Genomic DNA, 25,512 nt, shown 5'->3' with positions numbered 1-25,512 from the left:
AAGAAGTTTATAAGCCATTAGTCCAATCCAAAAATATATGGATTTTTGGTAATAAAATCTAGCCTGTGAAATTGGATAAATTTTAGGTGTTTTTGAGCATTAACCAAAATAGCCTAATACCCCTTAATTTTTGCATAAGTAAAAAAATGCGTTGCCTAATAAAATAGCACCATGTGAGCTTACAAAAAAGGTAAGCTTGAACAACCTCTGGCCACATTACACATTGATTGAAGTCTTCTCATCCATTAGCTCCTTTCATAGATCAGTGTAGTTTTATGAAGCGTCTAAGCATAGTTCACTCGCGTATAGTTGCATTTTGTAAACGAGCCAAATCGGGTGGGTTCAAGTTTGATTTGATTAGGTATGGATCAAATTAATGTTGGGTTAGATAATGGAAGAACTTAAATTAGTCAACCTGGTATAACCCATATTTGGTACCTCACTGAGGGCTCAAGCATTCTCCCTCCACCTAAGCTGTGCAAGGAAGGCCCAAAGCCAATCCTAGGGAATAGTGAAGCTTCATAGGGTATTTTCATTTAGGTGCAGTTAGGTAGCAATAATGATTTCATTAAAACTACCAAGAGGATATGGACTAATAAGTTCGACTTAAAAAGGCTTAGCTGTTGCAGATGTGATACTGGGAATGAAAATCTCTAGACCATTTGATGGACTTATTTCTCAATCATAATAGCATTCAAGCAATGCCCTTTCACAAAATAATACAAAGAGCAATGTCTATTTCACATACACACTTACACACTTGGTACACTCACTCACCACTTTTGCACATAAATAGTCACAGTCACGATTTTCAAGTTGGAAATCGTAATTTTAAGTGACAATTTTAGTTCAAAAAACTAAGCACCAAATGCCAAAAAGAAAGCAAAAAGAAAAAAAAGAAAAGAGAGAGAGAGAGATGAAAAACTCTAATACTATGGCTTCAAGTTGTTTTCTCCTTCATTCCAGCAAGAATCGTTGAAATCTGGAGGCCCCTACTAAATGCTTGACTAAAGAGCATGCGTGTTTGGAACTTTGATACAATTGGGAGCCAAGACAAAATGGTTATTGGCATGAAGACAATCAGTCCCATTACGTAATCGTATGCTCTTGCTAGCTCCACTAATGTATCCCAGAATCCTACCCTCTTCAATAATGGCCTGCATGCCTGCCCAACCTTGGAAGGACAAGAAAAAGGAAGAATTGACTTAGTGAATCACAATTCATCAATAGAAAAACCTCCACCTCCAAACTAAGAAATATCTTTTTAAGAAGCAAGCCACTCATGAACTAATATAAGGAATGGTCACTTAATTTCATTTAAGCACACGTTCCAAAAATGTGAAAAATCCTAGCATGTTATCATAGTTCAAACAGAAAAATTGCAACTTCAACAAATTCAAAATCTAAGTCCAGTTTGAAAATTTATGAAATGTGGAACATATAGAATATTTTGGAATTCACAACTGAAGAATCAATGGGGAAAATATTACGTCAATTACAGTAAAAAGACATGATAGCTTTCTTGGCCCAAAGCAAATAAAGGGAAGAAAAGAGCAGCATATGTTGTCACAAAAGATTATACAGAATAATTCTTTAAAAAATTGGCATAGGTTATCTAAAAACTCTTTAAGTTACTGCGTTCTTTCTAATTTAAACTTACAAGAATGAGACCCCATCCTGTGGGCGTGAAGGCAAGGATGGCAGCAAATAAATCTGATATAGTGAGCAAATGTAAAACTAAAAGGGAAGTCACAACTGACATGAAGCCAAGGAACAAAAGTGCTTTGAGAATTCGGAACCAGACCAGAAAGTTGGAACAAATACCAAGTCTTCGCCTACACATTCTTCGCCTAGCCATTAGCACCATCTGAGAGCAACATGGGAAGAATACAGGTAGCAAAATACCAAATGAACATGTATGATTCAGAACTAAATAATAATAAAAAACAGAGAAGAGGCAAGGAAAAAAAAATTGCTCAGTATAAATGTATCTGTTACTTAATTTGCTTTCCTTTCTGTTTAATTTGTAACTTAGTTTTTAAACGTTGTTAAAATATAACAATATAAGAAAGAAATAGAGAGAACATGGGACAAATAAAGAGCATAAGAGATTAACATAATTCGGCACAAGCAGCCCACATCCATGGTATAAACCCTTTAGCAGTTATATCTTTAATATTGAGTTTTGTGTGTTAAAACGTACATTTAATTTAAAGATTGTGGATTAGATTGAAGAATCATTTAAGCTAAAACAGTTTCATTACAGTGCATTTGTACGTGTTTTGCCGAATTACTTGTTGAAAGTATTGTAGAAAAGGACGAGGGAATATTTTTGGTTTTTCTAGGCTTGCCAAATGTTAAGAATATAAAGTAAAGAGAGAGAAGAAAGATTGAGATAATAATCTGAATAGTCAATATATTCTGTGAGTGTAACATTGTACTAGAAGGCCAACATAATACAATGGACCTAGGCTATCATATATACTAACACCAAACATTCATTTACGCCTTGTTTGGGAGGAGGGAATGGAATGGAATGGAAAGGAATGAAAATAATAATTTTAAAATATTCTTATATTCCCTTATTTGAGAGTTTTAATGGAGGGAATGGAAAGTCCATTCCCTTATTTGGAAGTTTAAGTAGGAGGCAACGGAATAGGTAGGAGGGAACACCCATTCCTCTCTATTCCCTTAAAACCTCAAATTTTCATTCCCCCGAAATTGTTAGGAATGGGAGGGAATAGAATTAGATTTAATGAATTTTTTACTAAAACTTTCAAAATTCCCCTATATATTCAACCCTTTATTTTAAAATAGGGGTCTAATAGTAATATTATCATAAAATGATTCCATTCCATTCCCTCCATGTTACTCCCAAACAAGATTACTTACATTCCATTCATTTCCATTCATTTATTTTAAAACATCCAATCAAGGTTACTTAATTCCATTCTTTTCCATTCCTTTCCCTTACTTAAATACATTCCATTCTTTTCCATTCCATTCCCTTCTCTTATGAACTCCTAAACGAAGCCTTAAGCTAGTTACTTTGAGATAAATTACTGTGAGTTCCATTTGCATACCTTTAGGTTGAGAAGAGCAGTCACCATAACAAACCAAGAAAGCCCATAAAGCTACAAAGAAAGTGGAGCAAAGTAAAAGTCAGACGGTTAAGCTGGTTCCATAAACCTAAATAGACTTTGGCAGTCCAACAAAAAATCCATAATTGTAGGATATAAGAAAGGACAGTGTTTGTTGCACGCATTGTGTGCATTTACACATTGCCCAAAACAATTGGTTTCAAACTCAAAACAACTAACTTCAAACTTGAAAATGTGACTTTACTTAAAGTTATGTTTTCAGTTATATTTTGGCAATTTACACATGTGCAACAGAACTTTCCCTATAAGAAATTGTTAGGTTCTAAAACTTTAGAACAATTGGCAAACCGTGAACACAAACTTGTATAGATATAGAGTCTATAAGATATATTAGACAATACTTAAGGTGCTGCAAGTTAGAATACAAAAAAAAGGAAGCTACAAGTTCAGGAATTTGAAACATGCTAGGTTCAATCGATCAAAAGACGAGTTTTGCAAAATTTCATTAAAGCACACCAGCCTGTTAAGCCCATTAAGTGATTAGGGTTTCAGATCTAATTCTTCTAGTATAAAGGAAACTCTAAGGCACGTTTTGAGTAGACTTTGGAGGTGCTCTTGTGAGATCTAAAAGGTATTGTGTCTTCTCCTTTTAAAGTCACTACCAAAATCATTCTCATACCATTAGAACCGATAGATCTAAAGTTGCTACTACAAGGTCAACAACTGCTAATAATCTAAACTTTTGAGTGAGATTTCAAAGTCACAAACTTGGGTTTTTGTCCACAACAAATTCAGATAGAAGGGTCTGTGAAATCGGAGCTGCACGTGGTCGTGTTAGTAAGTTCTACAAGAGGTAGCTTTAGATTTAGGGTTAAAATATATTATAAACTTCCATTCTATCATAGTGGATTTGTTTACCTTGAGGATAACTTGATTAAATCCTCCCCAAATTTTTTACCTTGAAACTCTTGGCTTTATTGGTTTTCCTAGGTCATCATATTACTGTTTTCTTTAATTTTCTGCACTAAGTAATATGTTTGCATGTGTTTATCCTAGATCTCATAATTAACCTAAATAACTAATTGGCTAATTCATTAGGTTAAACTAATTTGTTTTAAAAGGGGTCTAAATAGAACAAACAAAAATATTACTATTAAGTTGTTGCTGTGATAAACTATATGAAGGCGGTAGACAATAACATATTGGAAAACAAAGAAACAAAATGCAATTATTATCTCAAGCACTCTCCCCCTCATACTTGTGTAATTGAGATGTTCATGCTCTTCTCCACCATGATTCCCAACTTTTGGAAGGTGGAGTCCCATTACCACCACGATTTCCAATTCAACTCTTCCAATCCATCCAATCATCTAATGTCTTTTGCCAGTCAAATCCAAATGGATTGAACACAAAAGGAGCAAACAACCAAGAAGCAACAAGAAACCACATAGAGAAAGTGATGAATCGATCAAGATATGAAGTGTGATATGATTGCCCATAAGCTTCATATACGATCAAAAGAATAAATAGCTCCAATCCCTTCCCAAAGTGACTTCGTGAGTACAGCCTGTAGTTATCAGTAAACTTAGCATGAAAAGAAACAAATCCTCGACAGTAACTTGATATTTAGAACCTCCATGCAACAGTGTTCTACCATAAATAATGTGCTTTTGTTCCAAGCTGGAACGTAAAGAATACTGAGGCTAGTTGTAGTTTGCATGATGATAAAATCACTGAGGGCAGTATGAAATCCTTTTCCAAGTCAATTTCCATAACCATGGGCAACATTAGCAATAAGCCAAATTGGAAAACAGATTGGGTAACCAAAGCCTCTTCTAGTGCCTTGCTCTGATGTATGTTTGGATTGCTAAGGATCTCTTTCTCAATTCCACTCAAAACCAAGTACATACGCCTATATAGAAATACATATACAGTAAGCATGGTTAACTGAAACAACAAAATATCCAAATGAAGCCATTAATGTAGGCTAAATATTTATACATAACATGAACAGGGGTTTGTAGAAAATCATTATGTATGAAATGGGAAGCAAGACAACAAGAATTAATCTATGGCACGTAGTCCGAGGAATGTTGCCAGGTACAAAAGACCGGTGTCAAACTATGATTCGTCAATTTGAATCCTAATACAACTGTTGTACTATGTAGTGGTTGGAGGAGAGAGAATGAGCATGCCAAAGTTAGGGTAGTGGCATGGAGGGTGACTTTGTCACTATGTGGGGAGCAATCCTTGGAACAGGAAAGGGACATCAGGGGCACTAGGAGTGATACAAGTGTCCTTAATAGTGGCCCAACACAAGCCCAGCTAATAAAAGGGGGTATATTTCATAGCCTTTGACCATAGGGGGTCACTATCTCCATTTTGTGAGTGCTGGATGTCCATGTTAGGTGCAAATCTCACTCTTCCCCAAGATGGTCACGCCGTCCTTTACTTCAGCCAACAATGACACGAGCCACCAACAAGACTCACAGAGAGAGGAGATTGTTTGAGGGTAGTGGCTAGATTGGTGTTTGCTTGAAGAGAGAGAAGAGAGTGTTTCGGTATTGGGTAGAGAATAAAGTATTTGAGTGTTTGGGTAGTGACTGAGGTTCGGAGGTGCTATGGAGAATTCCCATTTAGTAACTCGAGTCTTTTAGACTCAAGATATTAGATTACTAAATTGTTTCAAAAACTTGCTTACTTGAGAAATAGTTATTAAATTATGTTAAATGGCAATAATGTAATCATTAAAGACTTTCTTCACTGAACTTGAGTCTTAAAGACTCGAGATATTAGACTATTAAATTGTTTCAAAAACTTGCTTACTTGAGAAATAGTTATTAAATTATGCTAAATGGCAGTAATGTAATCATTAAAGCTACCAAGAGAATATTGACTGATAAGTTTGACATGAAAGACTTAGTTGTTGCAGATGTGATACTGAGAATGAAAATTTAATGGACTTGTCTTATCTTAATCATAATAGCATTCAAAGTAAGGCCCTTGATTTCACATGTTTCAACCACAGATTAGGGATGTATTGTTTTGAATGAAAAAGTTATTGTCAAGATCAATGGATAAACCAAAATTGTTGTTTTAGCAAGTCGGGTTCAATTGACCCACTTTCCCTGGGGTCCAAAAAGTCCTTACCCACACCCATTTTTCTAAGACCGAAGATATAAAATGAAATGAAACCTGTGTCATGAATTGAGGCTTCGAAACTGCAATGGACCTTTTTCAACTACAACGTGTAAACACCAGTAGAATAATAGCACTTGCGCTAATAGAATATACTTGATAATGTAAATTATACAGTACAACATTATTCTGAAAACCAAAGTGTTGTTGATGTCCTTGGTTCTTATCCACATTCACAAGTTTAACCCAATAAAAACAAAATCAAAAAAATCGAAAGGAGGAAGGTTACTTAGAGTGAAGGAGTAGAGAAAAATCGTTTTCTCGGTAACATGTCACAATTCACAGAAAGAATATTGCAAACATCACCAAATGCCAAAAAAGAAGAAGGAAAAACTCTAAAAGGCTTTAAGCTGCTTTCTCCTTCCTTCCAGCAAGAATCATTGAAATCTGGAGGTCCCTACTAAATGCTTGGTGAAAGAGCATGCGTGTTTGTAACTCTGATACAACTGGGATCCAAGACAAAACGGTTATTGGCAAAAAGACTATCAGCCCCATTATGTAATCATATGCTCTTGCTAGCTCCACTAATGAATCCCAGAATCCTACCCTCTTCAATAATGGCCTGCATGCCTGCCCAACCTTGGGTGGACAAGACAAAGGAAGAATTGATTTAGTGAATCACAATTCATCAATTGAAAAATCTCATCGTCTTAACTAAGAAATATCTTTCTAAGGACCAAGCCACTCATGAGCTAATATAAGGAATGGTCAATTAGTTTAATTTAAGCACAATGTCCAAAAATGTGACCAATCCTAGCACTTTGTCATGGTTCAAATAGAAAAAAATTGCAACTTCAACAAATTCAAAATCTAAGGTTTTGTAACAGTTTTTGTTTTCTATTTTTAAAAACTTATTTTGGGGAATATAAAGAAAAAATAATTTTCTTGTATTTTTTAAATCAAAAACATGTTTGGTTAGTTGAAATTAAAAAGATAGTTTTTTGAAGAAAAAAAATAGAAAATACTAAAATATGTTGTTATTAAGATTTAAATTCTAATGCCAACTCATTAAATGAGATAAATTCATTAAATTAAATGTGTTTTCATTGACTTTTGAAAATTAAAAACTAAAAATAGCCTTTTGTATCTTTTCAGTTTCATTCACAAATTGAGTTTTGAGAACAATTTTTGTTTTCTATCTATTTTGGGTTGCCAAACAAGTTTTTTAGTCTTAAAAATAAAAAAATATTTTTGAAACATAAAATAAGGGGAAAAAACAGTTACCAAACATACCCTTAGTCTACTTTGAAATTTTGGGAAATGTGGAACATACAATATGCATTGGAATTTGCAATTGAAGAATCAATGGAAAAATATTATGTAAATAACAGTAAGGAGAAGTGAAAATAGATTCTTGGGCCAGAAAAAAGAATATGATAATTTTCTTGGCCAGAGAAAATACAAGGAAGACAAGAGCAGCATATATATATATATTTTTTTTTTAATTTTAAAACTAAAATGGTTAGGAGGGTCTGATTAAAGTAGTTTCTCTACTTGGGTGTTAACATAATAGCATCTTCTCTGTTGGGTTTTGCAAGCAGGGAAACCGGTGAGCCATAGTTGTTATACTAGCCCCAAGAGAGCACTAGTGGGCATTGAGCTGGGTGGTGGGGTTTTTCCCAAGAACTTCCAATGGTGGGATTTGAACTTGGAATCTCCATCCCCCAAACCACTTGAGAGTAAGCCCAATGACCACTAGATAAACACCGTTGGTGGTAAAGAGCAGCATATGTTGTCACTAAAAGATTATACAAAATAATTCTCAAAAAAGAATTTGTTATGTTGTTTCTAAAAATGAAAAGAAAAAAGAGAGTTATGTTTTCTTGAATACTATGCAAGTACAACTATGTTTGAAAATTAATGCTTACTAATTTGAATTTAATTTGCTGCTAAATTAATGGCAATTTCAACAAGGCAGAAAGTTTTTAAGACAACTGGCATAGTTTATCTAAAAACTCACAAGCTACCCAGTTCTTGCTACGTTAAGAATATGCAGAATTTTAAACTTACAAGAAGAAGGGCCCATCCCGTGGGTGTGAAGGCAAGGATAGCAGCAAATAAATCTGATATAGTGAGCCTATGTAAAACAAAAAGAAAAATCATGACCGACATGAAGCCAAGGAACAAAAGCGCTTTGAGAATCCTGAATAAGATCTGAAACTTGGCATCAAGTCTTCGTCTACCCATTGGCACCATCTGGCAGCAGCGTGGGAAGAATATAGGCAACAAAATACCAAATGAACATGTATGCTTCAAGAGTAAAAAAGATAATTGGTCTGGTTAACGGATGCCTTAGGGCATCCATTAACTTTTCCCATAATATAAATATATATATTCAAAAGAAATAAAAAAAGAGAGAAGAGGCAAGAGAAAATAAAAAATTGCACCATATATAAATGTGTGTGTGTGTGTATTTGTAACTTTGCTTTTCCTTCTTGTATAATTTGTAACTGTTTGGAATTTTAGATGTTGCCTAATTGCATCAATTGTATTTGTTATTATTATTTTGAAATTGTTGGATTTCATTTTTATATTGTGACAATGGGTATTGAAGGATAAAGTTGAAGCTTTAGTTCATTGTGCATCAAAGATTCATTTGGTCGAGCAAAGTACAATCTTGGTCAAGCGAAATTCAAAATATAAGTTGTGAAGCAGATTCTGGGTTGTGCGAGCTCCAGGCAGAAGCTTTCGGTCAACCAAAATCCTATTATGAGAAATTTTTAGATTTGCTTCAAGAGTCGGTTTTTGGATGAGGAAGATGAAGTACTCCAAGCTCCACCTGTTGCTCCAACAAATATCCTACCTCTTCTCTATCAGCTACTCCAGGGTCAGGAGTGTATTGAGGTAACATTAGCTCATTTAAGTACAGAAGTTTGAGACATTAGAGATTTCCTTAATGTTGATCATGATGACAGCATGATATGCCCCCTAGGCACTTCATGAAAAAAAAGAGGGAGGAAATTTTGGGAGTAGACTTAATCGGGGAGAGAATATGATTAATATTTCTTTTTTCATAGTGGGGATGAATATATTTGGGGGGAGATAACTAATTTTTGTTTTAGTGATTTCTTATATTTTGTGATTCAATGATGTAATCTCTAAACACTTAACAATTTCTTTTTATGCATTGAGCTTAATTGATATATGTGTTCTGCGCAATATCTTTTGTATCTTGGTTTGACTGTGTTTAAGCCTATGAAAGTATGTAACCGTTGCTATGTTGGACATGCTATTTGTGTTTGATTGATACTGAGCCTAAATTGTTGTTAACATGTTCGTGTTAATCCCATGATTGAATGATCATTGTAGTCAATTGGTGATTGTTGATGTATGGTGTAGTTTGTTGTTTCTATTTTTAATATCTTTTTATTTTTATTTTTATTTTTTTATGAAAAAGAATGATATATATACGAAAGACGGCTTTACGCAAGAAAAGCATAGAGGAAACCAGAAAAATACAAGAATGGAAAAAGAAAGCAGGGAAAATACAAAAAAAGAAAAAAAAGAAAAGAAAACCAAATAGCAGAATAATTACAAAAGATAAAACCATTGCCTCTGCCGCTGGGAAGGAAACCCCAGATAAGCTAAGAGAATCTGCATGACACACTGCATTCTCTTCCCCACCCATATCTCCCAAGCCCAAAGGACCAACTCTCGACAACCCCATAAAAAGATCGAAGAGAGAAGGGCTTACCAATCGTGGCAGCGGGATGAGGTTCAGCGACCACAGAACTGTCGAAACTGATTCTCCATTCATCGCCTTGTAGCCAAAAGTGCAAATTCCATCGCAAATGACACTCTCTACCACCTTCTGAGACTCCTGGAGGCATTGCGACACCTTTTTCGGCAATTATATACTCATCGGAGACACCAAAGTACTCTCATCAACCTTCTCAAGGTCAGAATAGACTTTCCGATCTCATCGGAACAGTGCACCACTTGTGCCTGCTTCACAACACTCGTCGAAGACACCGAAAGACTCTCTCCAGCCTTCTCGGCCTCAACCCATGCCTCCTGTGGCCTCACGACACTTCCCTCCATCTGTGCCGGCACCACCGAGCTCATCGGAGGCACCACTGGGCTCTCCCCCACCTTCTCGAAGCTACAAGCAGAGAGAATTCCCTGGGCTCAGAAACATTTGGGCTTATGGTGCATGGGCGTAATCTGGAATTACTAAGTGGTTGTCAGGGCCTAAACCCAACTTACACTTACCAAGTTCCGTAAGTTTCGGATTTATTGCCAACAACTCCCTGGATTGATTCTGCCTCTCCACAGACTCCTCTTAAGTCATAATATTCTCATTTTTTTTCTTCCTTGGTAGTAAGATGTTCGGACTAAATCACATCCCTTGACTGCACCCGACCCTTCAATGTTTCAACAAAAGACCGATAGGGATGAAAACCTGACTTTCTCCTTTGTGGCTGAGACACAAATTTGGCCTGGCCTGGCCTCAACCATGTAAAGCATATTGGTCAGGTTCCAACATCTTTCTCAATTCAAGCCCAAAGACCTTCCAACCGCTTTGTGCTTTGCCTCCAAGGATTATGACAGACCTTCTATGCCTGCCAACTTTGAGTTCAGATACTAAAAAGAACTGACCAAAAGAGTTTGATCCCCGCTGCAAAGGGTACGCGGTATCTCCTTTCCTAAGCGTAAAAAACTGTTTGGGAATGATTCCAACCACAGTGTGTTCTATATTCTTCATCAACCACAACCTTGCATTCTTGCCCATGAATACTGACTTTATGTAATGTTTGCCTCATTCAAAAATACGTAAGGAGAAAAAATTTCCTCCTTCCTCAACCACCAATTGAAACAACTTAAATTAAATGAAAAAACTGCGAATCCCACCCATACTGATCAAAGCGAGAAAAAATGTATGAATGTTATTCTTATATTACTTGTATCCTATGAGTTTAACGTTTTTATTTAGTTTATTTTTTCTTTAGGAAAGACATGCACTTTTGTAAGAGTTAATCAACTTGGTCTCTAGTCTAGGTGTAAGTTAGTTTGGTATGTGTTTCATAACTTATACTTTAGTACTTAATTCTGTATTAGGGCAGTTCTGCCAAAAGGGGATTTTATTATAATTTTTAGATGTTGACTGATTAGTGATTTCATAACAATATTGTTTGTTTGTTAATTGTAACAATGGGTAATGAAGGCTAAAGTTGAAGCTTCAGTTCATTGTGCATCAAAGATTCATTTGGTCAAGTGAAATACAATCTCTGTAGAGCAAAATTCAAAATCTTGGTCATGCGAGCTCAAGGCAAAAGCTCTCAGTAGAGTTTGGGTCAATCAAAATCCCATTGCGGATAATTTTGTGACTCTAGCCTAAACCCCGTTCATATATAAACCTTTTATTAACTTTAATCTCCAGCGAAGGAAGACGGCTATCAAATTGAAAAGAAAAACCCTATAAACCTAGATTATTCTTCCAACCCTCTCCAAATTGCAAAATCCTGGAGAGGTGAATGTAGCCACCAAAACACTAGATCACCACTAGTGGTATTGAAGTGCAATATTAAAACCACAACGACATCAGAAATCTTCAAATGACTTTGAAGTAACCAAGAGATTGGTTTGGTGGTTAGCATCTCAACTTGCTACGTTGAATTACTGTGAAGAAGGATGCTTGAAGAGCAGTTGCAGCAAGAGTTGGGAGCTTCAATACAAGGCAAATTACATGTATTGGAGGTCTTGTGAGTTTGGTTGTATAGCAACTTCTTTATGGTGGATTTGACCAGTTGGGCTAGGCCCTAGAGTGTTTATCTTTGTTGGTTCACTTTGTGAACAATTCCTCATCTCGTGTGTGATTGTTCTTGTTGTGGTTGGTTTTACTGATTATCCTTATTACAATTGAATTCAGTTAATTGACTACTTAGACTTGATATTAATAAATTGGTAGCAAGCTGATCTAAGAGACTAAATGTAACTTCAGTAAACCTGTTTAATGTTAAGAAGAAAGATAGAAAAGATGGGACCGAAAAAGTACACAAGGGATTAACGTAATTTGGCCTTAGCAACCCACGTCCACACCACAAACCCCTATGCAGCTCTATTTTTACTATTCAGTTTTGTGTGTTAAAATGTAAATAAATTCACATATTGGGGCCAGCTTAAATAATCATTTAAGCTAGTAGTTTCACTTAAGTTAATTACTTTGACATAAATTTATTGTATATCTGTGAGTTCCATTTGCATACCATTAGGACAAGAAGAGCAGTCACCATCACTGACCAAGAAATTCCGTAAACCTACAAAGAAAGTGGCCCGAAGTAAATGTCAGATGGTGTAAGCTGGTTCCATAAACCTAAATAGACTTTAATAGTCCAACAAGAAAACCATAATTGTAGGATGTGAGAATTATTACCAGCAAGCTCTTGCTATAATGAGCTATGTGAAGGTGGTAGACAATTCCATACTGGTATACAAAGAAGCGAAAAGCAAGTATTATCTCAACCACTCTCCCCCTGATACTTGTGTATTTTAAGTGTTCATGCTCTTCTTCCCACCATAATTCCCAACTTTTGGAAGGTAGAATCCCAATACCACCAGGATTTCCCATCCACATCTTCCAATCCGTCCAATCATCTCCTGTCTTTTGCCGATCAAAACCAGATGGATTGAACACGAAAGGAGCAAACAACCAAGAAGCAGCAAGGAACCACATAGAGATACTGATGAACCGATCAAGATATGAATTGTGATACGGTTGCCCATAAGCTTCATATATGATCAATAGAATAAACAGCTCAAATCCCTTCACAAAGTGACTTCGTGAGTACAGCCTGTAGTATCAGCAAATTTTGCATGAAAAACAACAAATCCTCGGCCAGCAGCTTGATATTTAGAAACTCCATGCAAGATTGTTCTTCCATAATAATGTGCTTTTGTTCCAAGCTGGAATGTAAAGAATACAGAGGCCAATTGTAGTTGCATGATGATAAAATCACTGACGGCAGTACGTAATCCTTTTTCCAGGTCAATTTCAATAACCATGGGTAGCATTATCAATAAGCCAAATTGGAAAATGGATTGGGTAGCCAAAGCCTCTTCAAGGGACTTGCTTTGTTGTATGCTTGGATTCCTTAGGATCTCTTTCTCCATTCCACTCAAAACCAAGTACATACGCCCATACAGAAATACATATACAGTAAGCACGGTCAACTGAAACAACAAAATATCCAAATGAAGCCATAATCGTATATTTAATAGTTATACAAAATACGAACAGGAGTTTGTAGAAAATCATTATGTATGAAATGAGAATTGAACCCAAATTCTCCTCATGAAAGAGACCAAATAATGCCACTAAACTACAAGGCTCTTTGTAGACTAAAGAAGAGGTTGGAATGTAAAAGAAGTTACCATGTAAAGAACATAGTAATATTATAAAGAAAATCATACTCATTGACCAAAAGTAATCTGGTGACAAAATTTGCAAGCACATCCTAAAATAGGAATCCAGTCTTAAAAAAGATTATATAAAAATAAGTAGTCTGGCTAACATACCATACTACTAAAATATAAACCCACTGTTGTGAAGTAGAATGACAACATCCTATAGAAGTCAAATCGATGTCCAAGATGATAAACATCACGGCTGAGTGTTTGTTCTCCATTTCCATTTGCAAGCTTAGTCTCAAAAAGGGATATCTGATTCATCCCCACATCATGCCCCTTGCCTACTTGGATATACTCATGATGTGTTATAAATCCCCCACGCAGAGTTGAATTTAATCCTGACGAGATAAGTCCAATATAGTGAGCAAAAAATACCAAGTAGTCAATCATCTTTAATGAACCAGAACCTACCTGCAAATATACTCTGGTTTAGATTAATTATTTTTGAAGCTTTGCTTATGCCGCCCCTTGTTATGTGGAAGATTCTATCAAATATATCAGGATGACCATAATGGAACCGTACCCTGCAAAGTTACATGGAACTTTTAATAGACAAATAATAAGAGTGCAGAATAACATCAGCTAGCAGTAAACTAAGTCATTCATGACAATGGGCTCCAATTCAAATGAAACTTCCCTCTTTCATAATAATGAGAGGGAAAGTGAGGTCTTGGATTCAAAATCCACTAGGTGCATATGTTGAAGGAATGGGGTGATCACAACAAATAATGTTGCACCCTTACATACCATATTTCTTCCTATATCATGGTGATAAACTTCCTATATAGAGCTTGAATAAAATTCAAACTCAATAGACACAGCTCTACAGGGTGTCATATATCTTAAATATAGACAACTCCTTGTTGTAGGGTAATGTATGTTATGAAATGGTATTGTTAAATTACTAATTGTCCCAAAAACTTAAGCTGATAAGAAATTGTGAATTTAATCATTTAACCATAATTCTAACACTTCCCCTCATGTGTGAGCCCAAATTCCACAATAAGTTGGACCCAACATGTGAGATTTTTAACATTTTAAATGAAAGGCAAAGCAAACTTAGGAAATGGAAATTACTGATTGTCCCAAAAGCTTAAGTTGATGGAAAATGGTCAATTTAATCATTTAAACATAATTCTAACATGAATTAGTGCATCTATAAATAGATGCCTGGCAAAAGATTATTCACCATCCAAAAGCCTGTGGTAACAAAGCAAGGTCGTCAATGTAACACCCAATACTTTAAATTGAAAATAATAAATTTGAAAGGCTTCCATCATTCGTTAAGGAGGTTTTATAGACAGACAGGTTTGGCGGATTTGGACCTCCATAGCTTTGTAGCTATCATCAACGTATAGTCGATCCAAATGAGTTACTGGAGTCTTGGTTGCACCAAAAATCTGTTCAAATTTAGTAAAAAGCTTGAGTTTGAGAAATACTGGAAAAGCTTCAAAAGTTAAGCACCATTCTCGGCATCCAAATCTAAATTCAACAAGTAGCATATTGAAAATATTAAGAGTCCGTCTCAAGTGAATTTTAGAGTTTTATCAAAAAGTTGTAAGCCACAATAGAGCCAACCCAAAAGTTGTTGTGTATCCCTATTTTAGTATTCATCTAGAGTTTAGAACAATGGCAAGTCCTTAGGAAGCTTTCGCAGACATTGGTTCATATAAACTTGCCAACTTGAGTGAAACACAATTTGTGGAATATTCATGAAATCTATAGGTGTGGATTCATCTAAACTTGCCCATACTTAGTTGTAACACGATTGCTCCTTTAAATTGTGTATTTTGACCTTAAAGTCAAGTGCTACAAATGTTATTTTGATTTCTTTAGGGCTAGGAGAATATTAATGTGTGAGCAAAAATTAGCTTTGTGACTAAGAATGGTGCACGTAGTAAAAGAGTCATTTGGAGATTGACAATGAATTATAAATGGAATCCCATAAGCTTTATACTCACTTGAAAGGATCTGCCAAAATTCGTTGCCCAGTGGTTACAAAACTGGTCTCCTGATTGGACACAAACCGTGCAAGTGATGAAAAACTGCAACTTACAGGGGAAAAATATAAGATATTGCTTGGGTTACAAACTAAACTTTTATGCTTGTTCACGCTAAGTTACGCTATGCGAAAGCGAGACAGTATTTCGCATCAAAAGGGTTGGCTCGATTACTGCTTAACTTAAGAAGACTTAAGTAAAGGCCAATCTCAAAAAATAAAGGCTAATTCAATTGATCCTCTAACAGCAAGGCTTCGAGCCTAGTATCAATATCTCTGCCAACAATGAAGCCAAAATCCTTATTACTGGTGGCTTCTAAGTGTTGTGGGTTCGTGGTGACTTCAATTGGTCTGATAAAGCTTCGGTCTCCTTGCCCTGATGTAGTTGCTGTGGCACCCATTAAAAATATTGTTGGGTTGAGATGTTGCTTGGTTGGTTCCAGATGCTGCTGATGAGTATATGAGTTTCCTGGGTTCGAGCTGGGTTAAGTCATAACTCTCAAGGCCAAGTAGTAACTATCAAGTTACTAAATACTAGCCATGATTACATATGAAATAGCCACATGTGATGGCTATATCCATTAACAATCGCGGTTACCTTCAAATATTAATTCCCACTGTATCTGTTTATCTCTTTGTTACCTCAAATTTTAACATAGCAGCATGTGTTAATCTTTTATTCGAAGTGATACTAAGACATATAATGGCTAAGAAAAGAATTACACATAAACCTCAAAGTTCAAAGTAATTATAATATATGGCTTCTCAAAGACATCGTATCATATATAACAGTTAAACAACTACTCGCCAAAGCTAATTAAGCCATGGCCATACTGCAGTAACACCCTACTTCCAAGTGGAAAGCTTCACCACTTTGAGATGGAAAGCTAACCTCGAAGCGAAAAGAGCTCCTTTCAAAATGGAAAGCTATGCCTCGAAGTCGCTGGATCACTTTGATTTACCTTGTATGTACCTTCTTGCCATAACATAGTGACTGTGAAGACCACTGATAAGATCATTTGTCATGTCCGCTAATGGGTAGGCTTCATGTTAAGTCAATAAGGCCACCAGTTAAGTGTTAGCCATTACTATCACACATTTAGAACACGTTTATCCCAGGTTTCTAATTATCTGCTCGTGGACACGTGGCTTTTGGTCCTTATAAGGCCACATATTGGTATGGTAGTTGAAAGCCATTAGCATTTGTTTTATTTGGCTTTGAATGTATTTTCCATTACATGTTATGCTTTGGTTTTCCTGGTCTTGAATTCTAATACCAATTCGATATTAATTGCAGGTCATATGCTGCTTCACTGGTGTCATAAAATTTACTGCAATGAACCAGACATGTAGAAAAATCCTTAGAATTATGAGATCCCAATACCCAACAAGGATGCTCATTTGCAAAGATAAGAACAATGGAAACTTGGTTTGACATCCATATTTTCTCATATTCTCTGTATTGAAATAAGAATATTGAATCTAATGAGATATTTTCGTTACCACTCGTTAAGATCCAATCTATAATTAGACACTCCTTAAGATCTAGGGCTGTAAACGAACTAAATTGATCATGAACAACTAGGGTTCGGCTTGATAAAAAGCTCGTTTATGTTTGTTTGTTATAAATAAGCTAAGCTTGAGTCTTAGTTTTCGGCTTATTTGATAAACAAGCCAAGCCTAAGCAAAAAAATTTGTTTGTGAACAATCGGGCTTGATACAATACAAGCCAAGCTTAAGCTCGTGTATAACTTGATAAAAGGCTTGATATATATTTGCTAAATAAACTAAATATTATTATATTTTACATATTTTAATAATGAAATTCCCCACATGAGACCACTTACCATTGCCCATTACTTTATTATTTTTTCCTTTTTCTTTTCTCTTTAAAAAAAAAACATTTTTAGCAACAAAAAAAAAAAAGGACTAAAGACTTCACTTTTAGTAACTCACGCTTTTTGTAGACTTTTCAATTTCTACTTCTAGAGTTCTCTAGTACAGTAGTACTTCATGCATGTTATGGACAGTTGGACTTCACCATCTTAGGTGTCCCTTTGTTGTCTTTTCCTATTCTTTTTGTGTGTTACAGTTTAGTCATTTACTAAGTATCCTTTCCCTTCTAGTTATCTGAATACACTATAACTTCACATTCAATTTTCTAGTTCTTTAGTTTAGTTTCTTCTCTCTATTGAAAATTCACAATTTAGTTCTATCATTAAAAAAAAAAAAAAAACCCAATTTAGTTTTATTCAAACTGAAATTCTTGACTGTCACTTAATGAATCCATGTCTATCCTATGCAGTCTGTAGCCTAAAACTCTTAGGCTCTCTTGGAAAGATCGAAGCTTCTTTGAGAAGCCTCAATATTTCTCTCTTTTATCACCAGTTTCTTTCTTTTCCCCAAACTTTCACAAAGAATTTATCAGCTCTCTCTCTCTCTCTCTCTCTCTCTCGTGAGGAAATTCCACCAAATCTGCCCTATATCTCTTGCAACAGATGAACAAGTCCTAGATTTGGAAGAGTTTGATGCTAGCAAAGAGGATTTAGAGTCTGGTGTTTATCGAATCACCATGTAATTTAAGGGTTCTAGTGGGTGTGCAAAGAGCTCTGACAACAGCTCTAGATCCAATGTAGTATTTGGTATCACTACAATCTTCGCTCTCTACCTCCATTCTCCAAGATGTTCATAGCCTTCTCTCAACATAGGTAAATTTCCATGTTTAAAAATTTTTCTATATATTTTTATAGTTGTTTGCATTGTAGTTTGTTTGATATTGCAAACTCTTCTTGATTTCCAAGTTGTGGTTGTTTATGAAATTTTTATATAACTTAGAAAAATGTTGTTGGTTGTATTCGTTTGATAATAACTTAACTTTGTAATTACTGGATTGTGGTTGTGGAGTCTAGTATGTAGTTTGGAATGGGATTGTGCTTTTTTTTTTTTTCTTTTCTCGAGGTGCAGAGTTCTCTGTGGTTAGCTATTAAAAATGTTATAGTTTCTTTGTAATTAGTTTTTTTTGTGCTATGTGCTATGTGCTATGTGTTTTTGGATATCAAAGTTGATTTCTTGTTTATTCATATATGTTTTGGAATGTTAATTTATTTAGATTTGTGAAGTGGAGAGTCAACAAATGGATGCTCCTGCTACTAAAAATCTAGATGCAGTAATTAACATCGATGAGAATGAAAAAGCTATAAAAAATAATGATGTCAAACTTGAAGAAAATCCATTTGAACAAAAGAAAAGGAAAATGACTTCTGTGATTTGGAATGACATTAATGAAATTATTCTTCCTGATGGAACAAAAAAGGTTCAATGTATTCACTGCCTTAAAAGACTTGCCTACAGTAATAATGGTGCAACAACACAATACCATAGGCACTTGAAAGGTTGTCTAAGTCGTAAACTAGCTGATAAGAAGCAAAAACACTTAGTTGTAAATGAAGGTGGGGTGGAAAGTGAGGTGGCAATAGCAAACTTTAAGTATGACCATGCCAAGGTCAGGGAAAAGGCTTCACATATGATCCTTGTGCATGAATACCCTTTTAATATGATGAAGCATGAGGTTTTTAATGTTTTTATGAAAATTGCTACTCCATATTACCAGAAAATTTCACGCAATACTGCAAGGAATGATTGCATTTCCACTTTTGAGTTGGAGAAGAAAAAATTGAAGACTATGCTTGGTAGTGTCAATAGAGTTAGCCTTACTGCAGATTTTTGGAAATATGGACAAAAAATTGGGTATATGTGTCTCACCTATCATTTTGTTGACTCTAGTTGGAAATTACAAAAGTGAATTATAAATTTTTGTGATGTACCGCCTCCACATTCCGTAGTTGTAATTTCTAATGCTATCTTTAAGTCTTTGCTTGATTGGGGGCTTGAAAACAAGGTGTGTACAATAACCTTGGACAATGCTAATAACAATGATGCAGTTGTAACAATTTTGAAAGATGCTATCAAAAGGAAGCTCATGTTGGGTGGCAAGATCTTTCATGTACGTTGTTGTACACATATCATTAATTTGTTGGTACAAGATGGGTTGAGTGAGATTGAAATGGTGATTGAAAATGCCTGTGAAAGTGTGAAGTATCTAATTGCATCAGAAGCTCGTCTTATAAAGTTTGGTGAGATTGCAAAGCAATTGCAATTACCTTCCAAGAAGTTGATCTTAGATTGTCCCACACTTTGGAATGCAACATATGCAATGTTGGCTGCTGCCTTGGAGTTTAGAGAGGTGTTCCCTAGGTACAAAGATAGAGATGTAGGATGTAATTGGTTGCCTAGTGTGGAAGATTGGGATAGGACAAAACACGAGTGCAATTTTTTATCAGTTTTTGAAGAAGTCACAAATGTCATATCAAGAAGTGAATATCCAACTGCAAATATATTCATTCCTGAGGTTTGGAAGAAAGAATAAGTTTTAAATGAGAAGTCACTTGATGAAAATGATTACATTAGAGCTATGGCATGTAAGATGAAGTTAACGTTTGACAAATATTGGGGTGAATGCAACTTTGTAATGGCCATAGCTGCTGTGTTAGATCCTCGGTTCAAAATGACTTTGATAAACTTTTCCTTTCCAAAGATCTATCAAGAGTTTGAAGTAGCTAGAAACATTGATTGTGTTCATGATTCCTTATATGAACTTTATAATGAATATTTTGTGGAATATACTTCAAGCAAAACTGGACAAAGTGCATCTAAATCCATTGAAGGTGTTGGTGGCAATAATTCAAAGTTTAAAACTAGAGGTAGAATGGAGTTTGGTCAGTTTGTTAGAAATGCCGATAACATACAACCAGCAAAATCAGATTTGGATGTGTACTTGGAAGAAGGTATCTTTTTATGCGTGGATGATTCAAACTTAGACTTTGATGCTTTGGAGTGGTGAAAGGCTAACAACCTAAAATTTCTTATTCTCTCAAAAATGGCATCTGACATACTTTCCATCCCTATCACCACAGTAGCTTCAAAATCTGCATTCTCTACAGGAGGTAGAGTAATTGATGTGTATCGAACTTCTTTATCAACAAAAACTATACAAGTTTTACTTTGTGGAGGTGATTGGGTTCGAACTCTTTACAAAACTAAGAAACAATCAAAAGTAAGTGTTCGTCACATTTATTAATTCTTTTCCGAAAAACAACTTAAATTTATTTTAATTTTTTTCTATTGTAACAAAGACTTGGAATCTAAAGCTTTTAATTTTTTTTTGTAGGTTGAACCGGGGTCTACTAGCATCATGGAGATAGCTAGACCTTTTCCAATATGGTGCTATCTTAAGTATATTGTTTAGTACGTATGTGTGTCCTTTTTTTTTTCATTAAATGTTTTTTTTATAGTTCTTTTTTTTGTAATGACCTTGAAAGTTTATATTTGCTTTTACATGTAGTTGGAAGGATAATGAGCTGAAGGATTTTTTGTTGTGGATGTTAGTTTTTTGTGTTTGCAAGAGGGTGTAATTGGTATGTGCTTTGTTATTTGATAATGGTATTTTATATCTATGATTTTTTTATATTTGCAAAGGTCATGTTATGTTGATATGGTGCATATTGATAATACAACTATAATAACGTAAAGTTGATTTTCTCTTAATATACTAAATATTGACTATAATTATCATCTTCCCCAATAATTTCTAATGTCTTTTTATTATTTTTGGTTGTTTTGTATGCAGGTTGTTGGTTTTCTTAAATCCACAGATGAAATTAGAAGCATGAACAAATGAGTATATTATTTTCTTATTTTTGTTTACTTGATTGTTAGAGATTTGAGCACTTGATAATGCAATTTTGTTAGATCCCAAGCAAAAAAACTCGACTTGAGCTCGAGTTTGAGCTTGATATTAAGCTCGAGCTTGGCTTGATTAATTTATCAAGCCAAGCCCAAGCCCAAGCCAAGCCGAGTTCAAGCTTTTTCCTTTTCCCACGAGCTCAAGTTCAAACATTGTATTTAGGCTTGTCTCGAGCTCGAACCAAGCTTGAGCATTTGATTTTTACTGACGAGCAAAGCTCAAATAGGCACTACTCAGTAGAGCTTGGCTCTTTTACAGCTTATAAGATCCAATCTATAATTAGTCATATAATAATAAATGTTGACCTTTTAGTGAATATATGCTCTCTTAGGCCCAATATTGTGGGTTTCCGTCGGCTATGCTGTTTTTTTAATGAATTCTTCCAACACATTTCTCATTTTGAAAGCTTCTTCAAAGTAATTATCCTTAGGAAAAAAAGAAAAAAAAAGAAAAGAAAAAAGAAAAAAGATTATAGTAAGAAAACACAGTATGTCAACTTTATAATGTAATATCAAGTAGAGGAAATGGGAAGCTACTTGATTCACGTCTACCATTTGCAAGGTTTCTCCTCGAGTAAAGATGATGGTATGATTTTGATTTTCAGATTTCCCTTCACCAACATCTACAGGACGGCCTGGAATATTGATGCGGTATATTTCCTATTAAGGAAAGAAAGAGCACGTTTATTAGTATGACATAAAGAGCATATTTATTAGTATAACATAGCTGCATTATTAAAAATTTAGAATGCAATGGATGGAGTTGAAATGAAAATATGACTTTTTAGCATTAAAACAAAACATATATCTACGTTCATCAAAAAACAAAACATATATCTACAATTGAATGTTTTTTTTTGGGTGCTTGCCAGCTAGGATGTTCGAGTAGATCAAGCATGCTATCAATCAGTTCCTCTTTAAAGAAAAAAAGACAAAAAAATGTAGAAATTTTTAAGCAAGAGCTGAGAGTAGTAAGAACTAAGAAGGTAAGTGAGTCCTGGAACACCCTTTCCAAATAACGTTACTGTGCTAATGATTTCGTTAGTTGGCCGGTTTTGGAGAGTATATGGGAAACTAACATCTCGAGTTTTAGAAACTCGAGATTTAATTAAAAAATCGAGTTTTTAAAACTCGAGATATGGTGTTTTCTTACTTCCATTACGTGGACAAATTTTCCATTACGTGGACAAATTTTCCACCTGGAGGAATTGAGCCACGTAGAAATCGAGTTTATAAGACTCGAAATCTGCACAATATTCTCCCTCTTACCCTTTCAAACGCAAACACTCTCACTCTCTCAAAAATCCTGAAACACTTTCTCAATCTCTCAACTCTCAGTGTCTCAAACGCTCTCTCTCAATCTCTCAACTCTCAGTCTCTCAAACGGTCTCTCTCAATCTCTCAAACACCGAAACCAGTCACCCTCTAACACGCGCCTCTTTCAGAACCCTCTCTCTCTCGCTTCTCAGCTGCTGCCACACCGACTGCCGGTCCGCCATAACACCGCCGGTAAGCCTCTCTCTCTTCTCTAATTCCATGGGTGCTTACACCTTTTGGTCCTGTTACTCTATTTTGGTGTAATTTGTTTGAACATGGCTTTTTCTGAAATGGGTTCTTCTAGATTAATTCACAGAGGCATGCATTTAGGAATTTAATTTTGTTTTTACTGATATAGCAACATTTAGACATCAAAAATTGGCCTTCTCCTTTCTTTAAAGGAATTGTTGTAGCATTGATCGCTGGTTGTGTAACAATATTAGCCTGACCTTGTGACAAAATGCTTCAGTATTATGGTTTTTAAATTTGGGTAACGCGAGTTCTTATTTTTTGTTTGAATGTTTATCATAGCTTGTGTTATCTTAATAGCGCATGGCATGTTACTATACTTCTCATCTTGTTAAATTGATTAATCCAGCAAAGCATGAGGAAGCTAATCTGTTGGGCATTGATCAAATTATGTACTTCACAAAAATTGCAAGATATGTTTGATTCATATTAAAGCATGAAGTAGGAAGCAGTATAATTTATGGACAGCTGAAATTCTGTCAAACATAAAGGCTGTTTGCAGTGTTAGGTCTAGTTGTGATAAACTATTATATTGTAAAAGGAACTTCTCTCTGAACAGCTATAATGGGGTGTATGTATTCAGGGGTTTAGAGTGGCTGGAAGGACAGTCAAGTTGCTGATGATTTCAAGTCTTTTATTTGCGGATGATACTTTGGTATTTTGTGGGAATGATATGGAATAACTTTGCCATTTGAAATGTGTTTTGTCGTGTTTTGAAAGCATATTTGGTTGCAAGATATCTGCTCTGCCTATGAAATGCTTGGGGTTGTTGTTGGGGGCTAGTTACAACTCCAAAGCGATATGGAAACAGAAGTGAGAAGGATGGAAGAAGCTTTACTTGTCAGAAGGAGATAGAATCACCTTAATAAAGAGTACGCTCTCAATTTTGCCCGCATATTAACTATCCCTGTTAGCATTGCTAGTTGCTTAGAGAAATTACTAAGAGTTTTTTTGTTAGGTGGATAGGAGATGATGTTAAGTTTCACTTGGTAAATTGGAAGATAGTTTGTGAGCCAATTCAATGTGGGAGTTGCATTAGCAGTTTTGGATGTCCTAATAGTGCTTTGTTTGGGAAGTGGCTTTGACATTATGCCATGGAAAAAGACACATTATTGAGAACTTTGATAGATAAAAAAAATTTGGGTTGGAGGGAGGCAGCTGTGTTTCGGGGGTAACCAATGAACCCTATGGTGTGTCCCTTTGGAAACATATTTGCAATCGTTGGGACAGATTTTCTAAACTAATCAAGTTTGAAATGAGCAATTTTTATTATTATTATTTTGGCATGATCCATGGTGTCAGGAGGGGATTTGTAAGGAGACCTTGAGCAATTTTGAATAGCCCGAGATGAGGAGGCTTCTGTGGTAGGCCAGATGGACTAGTGGAGCTATTCATTGGGACAATATGTTCACTAGAGCTGTCCATGATTGGGAGTTGTCATTTTTACAATCCTTTCTTAGCCTTCCCTATTCCACTAAAATTACTAGGGCTGGGGAAGACTGGATGTGTTAGACTCCCACTAGGAGCAATATATTTGGGGTTTTACTAATGAAAACCCTCATTTTTCTCCCATGGAAAATCATTTGGAGGGTAAATGTTCCTACCAAAGTAGCTTTCTTCATGTGGACAGCTGCTAGTGGAAACATTCATACCATGGATAACTTGCTAAAGAGAAATATTTGTATTGTAGAGTGGTGTTGCATGTTTAACAGTGTAACAACAATGGGGAGTTTATAGCCCATTTACTTCTTCACTGTGATTATGTGCAAAGCCTATGGTTATTGGTGTTTTAATAGTATGGACTCCAGTGGGTTATGCCTAAGAGGGTAGTGGATTTGTTGGGTTGTTGGAAAGGCGGTTGTGGCAGACATCATTTTGCATGGCTTGGGGGAAATTCTATGATGCCTCATGTGGACTATTTGGAGAGAATGAAACCAACATACCTTTGAAGGGATTAAGAGTTTGCAGTTGAGTTAAAACTGATTTTCTAATGCTTCATGTATGATTGGATGGCTGCTTTGATTGGAAACTCCTTTTCTACTGAAGGAATTTCTGGATTTATGCAATTTTCGATGATACTTTTAGCGTCCCTAGCACACTCCCTATCTACATGGGGTGTATACTGTTTTTAATAATTCAATTAAATTCTTCAATTACCTATAAAAAAAACTGATAATACCTGTGTTGTGTCAATGCAGAAGGGGAATGTCCCTTTTTTAGGGGACTTCTCTCATATGAAACTCAATTATTTTTTCCCCTTCAAATAAGTCCAGATAAGATTCAAAGTTGTCATGGAAGAAATTTGTCTTTTTTTTTTGGGAGAGTTTTAAGTTCATTACTACTCTGACCAAAAGGGGAAAAAATCATTACTGGTTTCAAATTTTTTTGTTTTGTTTTTGGAGTGAGACTACTTTCGCAGTATGTAGTGTGGCTGATGTA

The 25,512-nt window shown here is 35.4% G+C and overlaps 1 protein-coding gene across 1 annotated transcript in view; it reads right to left on the bottom strand.

Moving 5' to 3' along the window:
* Nucleotides 1-940: 940 nt before the first annotated feature.
* The window catches only part of LOC142640309 (callose synthase 7-like), a 105,222-nt gene continuing 80,650 nt past the window's right edge, over nt 941-25,512 (bottom strand). The window contains 7 exon segments of the mRNA XM_075814372.1: nt 941-1,174; nt 8,310-8,495; nt 12,506-12,556; nt 12,673-13,097; nt 13,100-13,469; nt 13,815-14,044; nt 14,118-14,230. Coding sequence (XP_075670487.1) covers nt 941-1,174; nt 8,310-8,495; nt 12,506-12,556; nt 12,673-13,097; nt 13,100-13,469; nt 13,815-14,044; nt 14,118-14,230 — 1,609 coding nt within the window.

The sequence above is a fragment of the Castanea sativa genome, chromosome 6 (assembly GCF_040712315.1).
Source record: "Castanea sativa cultivar Marrone di Chiusa Pesio chromosome 6, ASM4071231v1".
NCBI lineage: Eukaryota > Viridiplantae > Streptophyta > Magnoliopsida > Fagales > Fagaceae > Castanea > Castanea sativa.
Note: the sequence above shows the minus strand (reverse complement) of the source record. Positions and strands in the feature narration are given on the sequence as shown.